Consider the following 15,268-nt stretch of genomic DNA (forward strand, 5'->3'; position numbering starts at 1 on the left):
TATAACCAGCCGCATGAATGTGCGTATTGCTATTCTGCTAGCAAATCAGTGCCAATGTTCGTTCACGCGCTTTAGAAAAGCGTGGAAGTGGTGGAAGTGTCTGTGTCCACTTTCAGGTTTAAGGATTTGACAGGGTGTCGTAGAGAATACGGTAGAAAAATGAGAGAAATGTCAAATGATGAACACTTGCTGTCCGCAAAAGGCAAAGGCAGAAGAATAAACGACGTCATGTTGTCTGTTTTTGTAGGCTATTTTTGGGAGTTTATTCCAGGAGTGCCACATTAGAAAAAATATTTCTGATATATTAAAAAATAATTCTTAATCTAACACAGTAATTAATATGCATGCAGCAACTAACAAATTTCATTTTTTTTTGTTCTCAAATAATTCATCTATGCAAAAATCAACATTTTTATAAAGATTCAATGATATGAAAAAAATAAAAATATTTAATGACTATAAAAAAAAAAGATGACATGCCAAAAAAAAATCAAGAAATGAGAAAAAAGAAAAAGGAAATAGTGAGGCATTAGAGACATATAGCTTTAACAATAAAACTCTTAGTACTATCAAAAAAATAACGATTAAATAAATTCATACACAAATTAAAAAACCAACTTCAAAACTAGTGGATAAGATGTTAACAAGTGAGCATGTTGTCATTTTTAAATTGCATGTGCATTTCACGAGAAACTTTGAAGTTAGTTTTTCATGGTGTTTATAGATTTGTTTCATCTATATATTTTTCAATAGTACTATGAGTTTTATCATTGGGACTTTGGTGTATTTATGATACTTCATTCCTTTTTTTTTTTTTTATCTCTCTCTTCTTCTTCTTTTTTTTTCATTATATTTTCTTAGCCATTATATCATTTTTGTTTCTTTCATGCAATTTGGATCTTTATAAAAATGCATGTTGACTTCTGCCCATGTGAATTATTTGAGAAAATAAAGAAATAATTGAATTTCATTGGTTGTGCATGTGCTCAAGACACATAATTGCACATGTCAACTATTGTGTTAGCTTGAGAATTATTTTTCTAGATGTGTTGATTTGGAGAGAAGAAAAATTTATACCATGCTAGTTTAGGAAAAAAATCTTCTATTTTTGGTTATTAGCATATATTTTTTAAAAAAATATCAAAATAACATAGAAAAAAAGAATTGGTGAAACAACATAATCTATATACGTTGCGATTGAGAAACATGATATTTATAACTTGTTGCTATTCAAAACAACGACGTCCAATGAAAAAATCTAAATGGGCAAGAAAAATAAGTGGGGATGGAGAAAAAATAAAGAAAGAAAAAAATAAAAAAATATACCTTAAAGACACCTTGAAGCTCTGATCCCTACATTATCAGTACTATTAGAAAGATTTCAATAAGACAAATCTAACAAGTCACTTGTTGCCTTTGAGCGACATGTATGACCCACTTGGGCCGCCAATGATGATCTTTCTTAATATCATTGGATTTGTCCCGTCAAATTCCATTTGATGATATTGGTAGTGTTGTAATCAAAATTTTAGTGTATCTTTAGGACCATTTTCTTTATTTATTTCTTTTTTTCTTTATACTCTCTCCTTCCCACTAGATGTGTTTTATTCAATGTTGTTATTCTTAACAATGACAAACTATAAATATCATGTTTTTCAATTATGGCATGTATAAATTGTGTTATTTCACCATGTTTTTATATATATAAATGCTATTTTGTCAATTTTTTCAATGTATTATGCTAATTTTTTTTTAAGAAAATCATTCTTGTACAAAATTAGTTAGACACTAGCATGCTTCATGTGTTGCACCACGAGCTGGACTAGAAATTTTTGAACATTTTAAAAATTTTCAACTTGTAAGATATTATCATTAAACTTGATCTAACAAATCAAACTTGAAAACTCTCAACTTGAGTCCTTGTTAAGTCTCGACATCCAATTAATTCATGTGAGGGTTGTTTTGACGTGACTTGGTCGACTTTGTGAGTCTAGATATAAAAAAAATCAAAGGATAAAAAAAAATAACATAAAAGACAAAGACAAGACACACATGTTTAAAGACATTCATAGATGACCATTAAAAAAACATTTGACTTTTTTAGAAAATAAAAGCTAATTTTTTTTTTTTACATTGAGAAAATGATGTGTTTGATCGATTTGGGTTAACTCACTAAACATGTGACTTGAATTATGAATTCTAACAAGTTGAATAATTTTTTTTTTATATTTTAATTACATAATAAAAAAATTAAGACCAATTCAAAATCACATCAATACTAAAATATGAAATTAAAAAAATCATAAAAATCCAACACTAAAGGGTTTTTTTATATAAAAAAAGCCATGCACGCAAACCTGAGTTGTCTAACATATCAAGGCCTTAAAAAAATCCTTAGTGCATGGGCCTAGGTTAGGCAACTTGGACGGATAATAAAAAGTTGTTTGAGTTTTGAAAAATAAAGCTAACATATTTGTTTTTTAAAAAAATTAAACAATGATGCAATGGATCAATTTGAGAGACCCGGATTAACTCGTCAAACCTGGTTTGTGAACTCTAATGAGTTTAGTATCATTTTTTTTTCTATTTTAATTGCATAATAAAAATAAAGATCAATTTAAAATCAACCCGCTATCAAATAATAAAATTAAAAAAAAACATGAAAAAATTCACACACAAAAAACAAAATCAATTGAACTCAAAAATCAAAATGGAACTCGATCTTATTTTTCATATATGTTTATAAGAAAAATTCACCACCATCCAATTTTTATTTTCAAATGGAACCCGTTGACACCAAGTTTTATCATTTTTATTGCAATAATTGTGATAACTAGCCTTTTTCTCTGTCATATAATTTTTTAGCAACTAGCTTGGGGATTAAAAAACAAATAAATTGATTTTTTTAATCAAATATATATTTTTTTAATTTTAGGTGAGCCATATATTTTATGTGTGTTTTAATCTGGAGCGTGATTTCATATAATTAGATCATCAAACGATGCAATTAAAAAAAAAAAAGTTTGAAAGTTCAAATAAAAAATGGACATGAGGTTCATTGCTCGTGTAACCAGTGAGTGACATTCAACTTTTTTAGTTTTTGTTAACAAATTTATTTTTATTAAATTGTGTAATAATTAAAATACAAATTTAAATAATTTAAATTATAGATCCTTTTTATTTTAAAATTTATTTTTACTATTTATATATTTTTAAAACATTTTTTCTTATTAACAATGTCTACTTTTATTAGAAACGTGATTTATATATATATATATATATATATGTATATATATATTATTCCCTTTGAATATCCATGAGTAATACAAAAAACCCTAGTTGGTTTATACAAAAGTATTCATTTTTTTTTAATTTTGCTGTCAAAGGCTTAAATTTTATATTTTAAGAAAAAGCCCATGCATGTCTAGAAAATTTGAAAAAAATAACATAGTAGATCGTGTGTTATCCTTTCCAAAAACTTTTGGGCATTGTAGATGACTGAAAAATAAAGATTTGAGTTTTTTTATTCATTACTTTTGGGATTTATTTTTTTAGCAGGCGAAATGGGTATGACCGAATGATTCTTCTGATTCTTCTCTCTTCTCCATTTTCAGCGGCTATCCCACATCTCTCGACTATTAATAATTGAAATATAAAAGAAATAAAGTTTCACAAAATTTAGAAAGACACACCCTTTAAATAGCGCAAAAGAAAAAAAATAATTCTTTTTGTTTTTTTATTCTTTTTAACTACAACCTAATATTTCATAACAATTATCTTTAATGTAATGTAGTAATAATCTCTATTACAACATATATATATGGGAGAGCATGTGCAACGAACCACATTCCTATAGATAAAATAATAACAGCATAACCTAAATAAATAAATTATGATACCCCGAGCAAAAAATTGGAGGGATCAAATCGAAAAGAAAAAAATCCCAGTCTACTATAAGGGGATGAATAGTGCACTAACATTAAAATTCCACCATGTTTCAGTTTTGTTTTCTAATTTTTAATTTCTATTCTAAGATCCTAATTCTTGGTTTTAATTTTTAATATTGTTAGTTGTTTTCTTTCTCCTTGATGTAGAATTTTCTTTCACATGGGTTAGACTAATTATAATTTGCTGAGGTGGGCTTTTTGGGTCAGGAAAGCCATAAAAGCTTCATTCTGTAGCCTCTCGTGCCTCAAATTATTATTATTATTGACTGAGATAAACAAAGTTCTAAGAATGATTAATTTAATCGAAGCAAGTCAATACGTCACGTGTCTGTGCAAGTTCGGCTTGTTATAGGAATTATTGATAGAAAAAATCGAGTTGCATATGCAAGTTACGAAGATGGAAGGTTACAGATATAATCTCAAAAGCTATACATGGAGCAATAACTACCATTAGTGTGTAAATTTGGAGTTTTTGGAGGTGTTTCGGAAAATTTAAGAAAAGTTTTCCTGGTGAACCCTAAGATCATCTAATCCCAGCCATGCGACATTTTTTGACGAGAAAAAATGAACCTTGACCTTGCAAACATGCAACCCAAGACAAAAATAAATGAAGGCCGAAAAAACACACGAGGAAGCAAGAGAACAAGGAAATACTCTAAAAAAATACAAATGAGTATGATCCAGATGAAATGGATTAAACTTGGCAAATCACATATACGGCGACAATATTTGTTCTGCACAAACATGGAAATGCCAACGCAACAAGAAGATTAGACGGGGCATAACGAGCAAGAAAGACTTCGAAGAACCAAAGATCACAAAAGGAACATCCCAGAAAAACAAACCTAGACGTTTACTCGAGTAAAGTTGGTGGCTTTGAGAAAATGTACTGTAGCTTTGCCTTGCCAAAGATAACACAACGAGCGTAATAATATTCAAGAGAAGGTTAAAAGATGCCGTCGAATACTCATTGCTTTACATGTCATAGTTCTGCCTATAGGATCTTAGAATCTTCATCTGAGTCAATGGTCATTTCACAGGTATCAAGCCGAAGAAAATTGCTGAATCATGCAAGTTGCAGGATTAACATCTTGAATCTACCTTGCAAGTCACACAGCCAATATTTACCCCCCTTTGCAGTGTCTCTCCATGCTCAACCTCGGCCACCAGAGATAACTCATCTGAGTTCCCAACTTGTCTGCATTTATACAAACAAATAATTTAAATTTGATAGTCTGAAAGAAATCCACGATGGTGAAATTCACTAATCAGAGCAACCCCAAGGTAAGATGTTGGAACACAATTCCTACAAATCAAATTAAGGGTGACTGGCTTCATCCAATAAAACCATTCAAGCCTACAACCAAATTTTGTAAAACCACAAACCTGTTGGCAGTGCGATGAACCCCATCTACAGCTCCTCTTTCATAGTTGAATACAATCTGCTTTGCTTGCAGTTGGTTGCATCTATTTCAAAACCCACTTCAGCAAAACCTGATACCATATTGCATGCCTTCCAATGTTGTAACATAGAAGTTCCCAAAGAAATGGAAATCAAATTTAACCACCTCTAGCAACCTATCCCGCTTCCTGTTGGTTGCTCATCTACTTCCACAGCCACCTAGGGATTAATGTTCTACGATGGACAACTCCAATCCCAATTTTCACCCTATTGACACAGTAATGCCATAAATGTTGCTCGTCTGGCAACTCACCATCCTGTCCCATCCCATGGCTCCACTGGCAGCCACAAACATAGAAAATAAGCAGATTTCTCCAGCTCTCTATAATTCTCCAATAATTCAGTTCAATGAGAAAATTTACGTTTTTTCTTTTTTTGTCAAAGAAGGCTACCTATGACGTCTAAGACTAACCACCACCGAGAAAAATGCGATTTTCATCCCCTTGTTCAGACTGATATTAGCAGTTGTAAAACTCAAAAAGACAAGATAATTGTCTGACCTGCCAAATCTTCAAAACCAAGATCCAATAATAGATAAATATAAGGGTACCTAAAAGAGAGCGAGCAAATAGCATTAGATAATCTGATTTGAATAATACTGTCAGACTTGTTTGACACAAAACTATCAAAGATGGTCAGCTCATTAATAAGCATCCACTAATTCTGTTAACACTAGCAACAGATTCAATTGCATCATACATAGTTTCCTATTCAACACAATTTTACAACTATTGCTGGTTATGAAATGCACGGTTCGCGTTTTGGTCTTTATCTCAAAAAGTCAATCATTTCCTACCATCTTTAGACAAGGTTATCATCAGAGCACTCGCAGCTGAATGATAACATGAATATCCAGAAATTCTACTAAAAAAAATAACAACAAATAAATAGAAGCACACTCCATTTAGAAACTCCTTAGCAATTTTTCTTTGGCTGTATTAGCCATACCGATGTAAAATCATTTGGCTAGCATTACAGTTGTTCAATTGTAGTATCTACAAAGTATACTACTTTAACCCAATACTACGTGCATAACACCATCGCGGTCACATGTTCACATATAAACATATGCAGAGGCACATGCGTGTGAAGTATAGATGCTAAAAGTAATGATATATCAGTCAACACTGAAATTTAAAAAGACAAATGTACGATTAATGCTCACCATTAAATAAAGCAGACCCATTACTGCCGTAAAATCATGTAGCACATCAGCGTTGATCCAATAGGCATCATGATCAATAGGCTTCACATGCACATGCTAGAAAGAAATTATTTGCTTCATTCACAAGAAAAAGACTAAACATGAACAGGGAGCATCATGCTGGTGGCTATTAGCCTTCCCGTTGAATCAAAAAATGTATATTCCCTTCTTGTCTTTCAGAATCTATTGAGAATAAACACGTTGTCTCACAGATCGTGGCTGACGAGGAAATGAGAAAGGGCCATCTGAAAATTTCTTGTTACATTTCCTGTTAGACCTAGCTTCATCGTTTAGAGCTGCAACTGAAGTAGCTGCAAAGGCTCAAAGTTAACACCTTACCGAAAACCATAAACGATTAAAATTTAACCCAGCGCATACATTTACACAGATGAATGTGAATGAACACAACCACAAATCAGAAAAATTGATATTGCAGGTCACAAAATTATATTCCATCACGAAATCGACACGGCATTGCTTTCATATCCCTGATTTAGAAAAAAAAAGCTTCTACCAGAAGGGAAAAATGACCAATTCTAAGGATTAGTAACTGGTTTTAAAAGCACATTTAATGATCACCCACGAAACTTCAAGGAGTTTGATTGCAAAAATGGCACCACATGAGAACCCATGACCTGATCTAAGCATCTAACTACTTTAAAACATGCTAGCAATATCAGTGGCCAAAAAAGGGGCAAGCATCACCGTGTTAACACTTTAGATCGTCACATTCAATTATGATTTAAAAAATTGGCATAAATACCAATTCAGGGCCCTAAAGGAATCAACATAAGATTTTCTTGATCCCAAAACAATTAAGCCCTCCATGATACATTTCGAAACAAATTTGTATTGGAGAATTATAGAAATTTTGAAATGTTGGAAATTTAACAGGGATTTAATCAGCTGGAATATAAAGCAACAACATTACCATCTAATCCAAAATATTGCTTAAAACAATGTAAGAATATCAATCAGGCACCTTGATTTGATCCTAACTGGTTTCTCAAATCAACCCCATTTTTAGCAGTACCCTGATCATGATTCCTGGTGTGATTGCCAAAACTCTCACTGGTGTTGCTGAGGCTAAGGGGAAACCAATCCTCAGTAGGGGCATGATTTGATACAGTAGGCTGGTGCACCAAGTCAGGCTGCACAGGTTGAACTGGGAGAAATGTTTGTAATGAGGGGTCCTCAGCAACAAACCTCATAGGATTATCAACTAAGCCAACATCCATATCAACATTGGCGTCACAGGCTAAAGAATCTAGGACCTCACCACCAGAAGTTATGGCTGGCGTTGATGCCAGTGTACAACCATTCATTGGAACAGGACAGCTAATGGAAGGATGATCCAGATCAATAAAAGCATCTGATACATCCGGGTCTGTATTAAATAATTGGAAATGGGGACCAGCTTGAGTACAAGAAGAGTATGACCAGTTAGACATCCCAACATCATTGACACCTGTATCAAAGAGACCAAAACAAGAATTTGCACCTGCATCGAGAGCTAGATCTTCTAAGTATGAGTCTGTTATTCCAGGATTGACAGCCAATGAAGAACCACTCCCATTTACTCTGTAAGTATCATAGACAGTTTCAGGAGGAACTAAATTGACATTCTCTTCATCAGAATCACTTAGAATAATGATGTCAGCATTCCCTGATGGCACAGAACTACCATGGTTTATTGCAAGTGTTGGGTCAAAATAATGACAGATAGAGTTGATCTCATTGACACTACTGGGAGATATTTCAACATGCCCACTGTAATCTTGGTTTATACTAGGGTCCTCTTCATCCCCGCCGCTTCCAGTGGTGCTACTACTCATTGTTATTGTCCTTTGGCCATGATTTACAAAACTTCCCTCGAGTTGATTCTTTGAGGAATAAAAAGCAAGCTGATGGTTTCTTCCTTGCACAATTCCACTGAGATTATTCTTAATTCTGATCTCAGGACTAACATGTGCTTTCAAGCCATCTCCCTTCTCGATCTGCCTCGGCATTTTGTAACAGGAAGTAACTTCATCAGTAAGAGCACAAAGAGAACCATCCGGAAAATGCCATTGCCTGAGATCACCTATGTCAACTTTGGTCTTTACAGTCCAAGAACCATCAGGTTTCACCTCAATCTCAGTTATGTCTTCTTCACAATGACCCATCTACACCAATAAGCATATATACATTTTCTCTTGTTAAAATTTTGATAGACATGCTAGTAAAAAGAGTCTAAGATATTAAGCATTGGAACTACCATAGTTGTAATGCGGTTGAAGTAAGGATCAATGACAATATCCTCCAAGCAGTAATTCTTAAGACAAATAGGGCACTGCCACTGCAACCACGGAACACCTCACTCAGATATATAAACTTGTGAATCAAATACAAAATGAGAACTGCGATACATGTATGGATCACTTACCTTGCGAGAGCGTTGATTTAGTTTCACAAAAGTTTCAAGATCAAAACAGCCCATGTGAGCACAAGGTTTAAATCTGCCAGCAATCTTCATTCTAGAGCCACTCATCTACCGTATAGACATGGTCAGTTAAAAAGATTACTAATGGACCCCAACCCACAAAAGAAAGGAAAAGTAAATTGAAATGAATAATATTCTCAACCAACAATTTTAATATAACTGGTCTTTCTCATTAAACCATTTTTGTGTGCCATAGCTGCAAGCCATAGTGACATGTTAACAATGGAATGGACTGAAAAAAAACACTAGTTTTTTTATTTATTTATATAAACAGTAGTTATCCTATCAAAATGCAAACATCATGATGCATAAAGATCATACCAGATACCCAAACTTGGGATTATGCTAGATCAAATGAAAAATGAATCATTTGCCAAGAATCATAGGACATTATCCATATCAAGGTCAGATGAAACTGCATGACATGTGCTAAAGACATTGAGGTGCATGAATATGGAAAAGCCAGGCATACTCACAGGACAGCGGAGATTAACTGTAATCGCCTCTGCAATCACCTCCAAATCACTATCACTATCTTCGTTTGTAGTACCCATCCCACCACCAAAGCACCGACAAACACGAGCAAGAGAATCTTCAAAAGACTCGCCAACTTTGGGAATCAGGTTGATAACCTTCGGTAGTAAATTGGTCAGCAGAGGAAAAACATTTAGTGACATAGAACTCAAGGCACATTGTTTCTTTGGATCTAAGAGTGAGATGTAGCATAGATGAGCACAAACAAATATATAAAACAAAATTAACACACTTAGGAAGACATTTTTATAAAAATCAAGTTTGCTACATTTTTTTGCAGGCAAATAGAGGCAGCAGTAATGTGATGTTCCAAAAAATTGATTCTATGGACATAGCCTTCAAAGAGATGAGACATCCATTTGTCCCAACAAGTAAATCATATGAATGAAAGGTGGGATCACCTGTTCAACAGTTCGTCGCTTTACGAGTCTGATGCCAAAGCAGAAAACACGAGAATCACGTCTTGATAAAGAAATTCTATTTATTCCCTCTCGAATGCATAATTTGATCTGACATCAAGAGCACCGATGTTAATTTCAATTAAACATGTAATGAAAGAATGCTCGACTTTAACTCAAAACAATATCCAATCAAATACAAAGTCACACAAAAACAAATGGACACAAACAACACCAAGTAGGATATTAACACTCCAAATCATCTCATAAGAAAGGAGAATGGGGAATGGACTCACTTGTGCACCGTCATCACGGCCATTAGCACCAAGAGACTGTGATACCGGTCTATTTAGCGTTCTCACGGACATATCTGCATTTAAAGAATGAAGAACTGTCAACTGGGCTTTTGCATAGCATTCAGGGAAAAAAAAAACAAGACTTCTGAAATACCACTCCACTGGCTTGTCAGTCAACAAATTAAAACAAAATGAACCAACTCCAAGCAACTTGTTTGAAGGGTCTGAGCAATGAGCATACCAGGCAAACATTCCTAAATCATCTATTTGGCCTCTTTGGCATAAAGAACATCAGGCCTTTATAGGGGGTACTTATGTGGCAAGCTTAGCAGACCAGGTCGTAAGTGAAAGGTGCCATATCTTCTCTCAGTTAAATAAATGCATATCGACCAATAGCACCTTACGACCTTAACCCCACTAAAATAAATTGTTTTAGCCAAGGTGTTGCACCTGAAACCCTATCATGATCAAAAGATCCTTGTGTAATGCATCAGATGCATAACAATTATTGTTCACCATACAACACTATTGTTAATCCAAGAGAAAAGCCTAATGGATTGCAACAACACAATGCAATCCATCCATTTCATGGCCAAGGAAAGTCTAGTCATTACTGAATTATGAAGCATTTCAACACCTCCCTTAAGGACAACACCAATGCTTAACCAAAGTTACACCCAGATAAAAAAAAAAAAAAAGGTGTAACAGAAGAGACTGTTCAGCTGATATTAATAATTCTATTACATATGAGAAAGGTAGTAAGGCTGCTGGTGTACCCATTAATGAATAATGGAAGAAGATCACATTTGCGTACCATTAACCTGTAAATCTGCATGAAGTGGCCACTGCATCCTAAACAAAACATTATCATTGAGAAGCATGCACCAGGCCTACACGAAAACAACTTGAGCATGTAAATTTATCTGTACATGACAAAACTATGGAGGCATGGCCCTTTTTTTATTAATTGTGAATATTCTGCAATCAACACACCATTCAGGAAACCAACCTGAACATCATATTCACAATTCTGTAGTAGCTGTTGATCTGATCTTGTCAATTGAAAAGTTGTTTCCACATTCTGCAATGTGATAATACTGGAGAACATTGAAAAAAAAAATCAGAATACAATGGATTACAAAAACACATGGGCCAAAAAATTGAGAAAATAAGAGCTAGAATGGCAAATGAAAAAAAAAGAAGCCTTAACCCAAAAAAAAAATTGCAAAATTATAGATCCAAAAAGCTATAGCAACAGTGATAATGCTAACAAAATCAATTTCATGGCTCATTAATTCTTGTCGTGTGATAGGCTTAAGTGGATTCCTTGATTGGATAATTTATCCCCCCCCCCCCCATAAATCCCCCTCCATTAGTTGTAGTAGCACTTAATTCTAAGGGGTTGGGAGATAGAGAGAGAGCGAGCTCACCCGTCCATTGAAATATTTGAACTCTTTAACTTCACAGGCAATGTTAAATGCGCCTCAGTAACCCAAAAACTGTCCACAAGAAGCATGTCAATATAGTAGAACCCTTCGTTTGCGAATCTAATCTAAAGAAAACAAAAGTAAAAAGACTGAAACAAACATAAATCGCCAATAGTAGTCCATTGCGCTTATGGGTAATGGTCATGCATCAATTGTACTAAGGGAATCGGTATGTTGAACACTCAGATCAAGATCTGCTTCATCAACTGCTTGAAAAAAAATATGTACATGCCAAGGCATACGCCCCCAAAAAGAAAAACCCATGATCCACATGTAATTTCTCATGGAAAATCATCATATCACGTGTGAAAAAAATATGTAATTTCTCATGTAATATTTTGACATGTCTGTTTGGTACGATTATAACATTTTGTTCTATGAAAATGGAGATCCTCTTCGCTAGGTGAAAATAGAGAGTTTATCCACTTCACATTCTATGTCAGAACTACTTTTTTGTTTCGACACGTGGCAAGCAACAATTAAATAGAGCAAGTTCAAAGTCACATCCATACAGAACAATTATGAGCTTCCAATACCTTCATATAGAGAAGAAAATCCAATGTGGACACAAAATCATTTTCAAGTTCGCACACCATTAGAAGACAATAATTATGCACCAGGAAAAGAAAAATAGTGATGGCCATAACTGGACTAATTAGACATGATTCACTTGGGAATATACATATATGACCAAACAAAAAGATAACTATAAAATACATACGGATCTGCTCGGTCAATACGGCATGTTTCACAGTAAAATACAGGTGGAATTGGTTGGTCACTCTCCACAGGTATGACGCAACTAATATGTTGTTGCACTTGACATTTTGAATCTATACACTGCATATAGAAAAGCCCCAGTAAGAATTTGAAACAACACTCTACATTTTACAAGGGAAGCAAAAATCAAATCATCAAGCAATGCAAGTGCTCTGAATCCTAAGGCGCTGTGTAACGCATTCAACTTCATAGCTAGCTATCTCTTCCTGCTAAAACTCAAAGATTAAAACAAAGAACTAGATATCCGATTAAGCTGTGACTGTAGAGTTCTTCCACGTTTAATTCAAACCAGAAAAGAAAAATACCACTATGTTTGACCTTACCTGTATCATGAACTCGGTAGGCAGTGAACTTCCACAAGGACAACGAATCCTCTTCTCTGGACTAATGAAATCTTCAACTTCTTCTTTAACACTCATAGTATCTAAGCCACTTGGAGCCCTCACTGCTAAATCTGATGCATCTGTTATCTGCATTTTTCTGGGAAAAATAATTGGTTTAACACAAAATATGAGCAAGAAAAAAGGGGAAATAACACCTTATTTTCCAATAAATAGATGGGAAAAATATAGGTCTAGAAGAAACAAGAAGTGTTTTGATTAGAAAACCAAACCATTTGTACAAAACAAGTCAGGAAATGACAGGCAGACAACCACACGGAAACACTACAGAGCAGCCATCAGGATGCACCGGACATGAAAATAGAAAGAAAAAAAAAACCTGTAAGCATCATCAATTATTTTCACTACAGCTTCCTTTCCAATCTGCTGTTTCCTTACAAAGCTGCGAGTGGAGCAAACTGCAAAAAGTTTTCACACGTATAATCACATTTATCAAGAGTTGAATTAAACTGCGCTGAGGAAAGTAAATAAAGAGTTGTGATTCTAAACAAGAGAAACCAAATTCATGACAACAGAAGGGATTATTAGATTTCCGAGAAACATTGGCACGAAATAGACACATCTGAAATAAAAATAAAATAAAATAAAAGAATAGAAAAAACCTACAGGCTGATTCCCCTAGTGATTCACACCAGCCCTGACTAATAGTACCAAGGGCAAATAATAAATAACATTCTATCAATGACAAAAATTGCAATGATAACTCACTTTCATCATCTGAGAGCAAACCCAAAACTCTGTCCATTAAATCCTGCACAAAAAGACAAATATCAGATAAAACAATCATGATTTAAATGCAGGAAAAAGGAAGGACCCTGAATAATTATTGAGCCAACAAACAAATTAAAAATGAGTAAAACCTGCAAATCTTTGCACAAACAATTGCAAAAAAAAAAAAAAAATTATAACAGAAAAAGGAGGACAGAGACCTGCTTCTTCCCTTGCTTTGAAAGACCCAACAGGGATAAAATATCCTTGAGCTCTTTAATTCTAAAATATGCCAACTTTCCCTTCAAGTTAAGCATATAAACATTATTAGCACAGATACATCCATGCACGCCTACATCATGCATGCATAAAATAACAAAATAAAATTCTTCTTTGCCACAAAAACGTGAATCAACATCCAAACAAACCACACTTTGATCAACACCACCACTGATAAGTATACTAAATTACTGATTACCTTGCAACTAGCCACTAAATTCATCTCCATCAGCACAAAAACCCTGAAAAATGAATAACAAAACCACAGAATTCAGCCCAAAACCATAAAATCACCCAAACAAGAGATGGGTAAAACAAACAGGCCTACCTTTGACTTGAAATTGAAAGGAAGAGAAAAGGAGAAGGAACACAGCAGTGATTATACTGAGCTAGGGTTTTTGGTGATCAGTAAAGTTCATGACTCTACAAACTTTGGAGAGGGAAAAGGGGGAAGGAAGATGGGTCTTAAATTTGCAGCGATGAATGGTTCAGGTGGTAGTTACATACGAGAACAGCGGATTCGAAAAGGTTATATAAATTTCAAGTCCGGGTCGGAGTTCGGTGCATGCAGAAGTAGGGAGTTTGGGGAAACGTGGAGGAACGCGATTGGCTGTCAAATCTTTGAGCAAATGAGTGTGCGACGGTTCGTGGGGTCTTGGAGTTGGCGAGTGAGTACGAGAAACATTAAAAGAACATTATCGTGGATTCTGCTGACGTAGACAGTGTCTTTTCGGCGTGGCTGCCCAAGTCCGTTAGTATTGACTCACGGTTCAACTGGCGTTAGCGAAAAATAATATTAGGTGAGGTGCCCTCTTCTTCATCTCTCTCAAGTCTCCCCTACAAAACTCTCCTCCTGCCTTCCCTTTGTAAATAGATTTATTTTCCAAGCGTTTTGTTCTTACATATTCATTTAATGAAAACGTAAGATCATGAGAAACCTCATGGCTTTGAGATTCCGGTTTTCAATTCCTAGATTTTTAATACTTTTATGTATGAAGAAAAACTGTTAGTGTCGCATGAAAAAAAACGAAAACATGTTTGATTAATTATAAATTTCCCAGTCTTTTCAAACAAAAGATTCGCGTGCTGTCTTCGTTTTTTTATCCCAAAAAATGTGTGGATTACGACTAGTATGTGGTTAGTATACAGTGAAAAAAAGAAGGGGATAAGCATGGAGTTTTGTGAGATTGCCAAATCTGTGGTGTGACTTGATTGTGTGCTGGTTTGTTCGAAGATTCTAAATTGTTTTGTGGGATTCACCAATTTTGTGAGTGTGAATTAATTATGTGT

The 15,268-nt window shown here is 34.5% G+C and overlaps 1 protein-coding gene across 6 annotated transcripts; it reads right to left on the reverse strand.

Annotated features, from left to right (window-relative positions):
* Positions 1 to 4,581: 4,581 nt before the first annotated feature.
* Positions 4,582 to 14,485, reverse strand: LOC118059952 (E3 SUMO-protein ligase SIZ1). Of its 6 annotated transcripts, none has more exons than XM_035073000.2 (20): positions 14,307 to 14,481; positions 14,178 to 14,220; positions 13,921 to 14,001; positions 13,700 to 13,742; positions 13,311 to 13,389; positions 12,914 to 13,070; positions 12,532 to 12,650; positions 11,754 to 11,822; positions 11,333 to 11,420; positions 11,138 to 11,213; positions 10,324 to 10,397; positions 10,031 to 10,138; positions 9,572 to 9,727; positions 9,039 to 9,143; positions 8,871 to 8,951; positions 7,596 to 8,778; positions 6,575 to 6,924; positions 5,910 to 5,959; positions 5,334 to 5,687; positions 4,582 to 5,145 (listed from the first exon to the last, which is right to left on the reverse strand). In XM_035073000.2, exons 2-17 carry the CDS (start codon positions 14,205 to 14,207, stop codon positions 6,797 to 6,799), a joined length of 2,577 nt encoding a protein of 858 aa, XP_034928891.1. In that variant the 5' UTR covers positions 14,208 to 14,220; positions 14,307 to 14,481; the 3' UTR covers positions 4,582 to 5,145; positions 5,334 to 5,687; positions 5,910 to 5,959; positions 6,575 to 6,796. The 6 variants fall into 6 exon arrangements, with proteins under 6 accessions (XP_034928891.1, XP_034928890.1, XP_073267863.1 ...); XM_035072999.2 differs by having other exon boundaries at positions 5,802 to 5,959; XM_073411762.1 differs by having other exon boundaries at positions 5,334 to 5,959; positions 8,115 to 8,778; positions 14,307 to 14,485.
* Between the last annotated feature and the right edge of the window lie 783 nt (positions 14,486 to 15,268).

Source organism: Populus alba, chromosome 10 (genome assembly GCF_005239225.2).
Source record: "Populus alba chromosome 10, ASM523922v2, whole genome shotgun sequence".
Lineage (NCBI taxonomy): Eukaryota > Viridiplantae > Streptophyta > Magnoliopsida > Malpighiales > Salicaceae > Populus > Populus alba.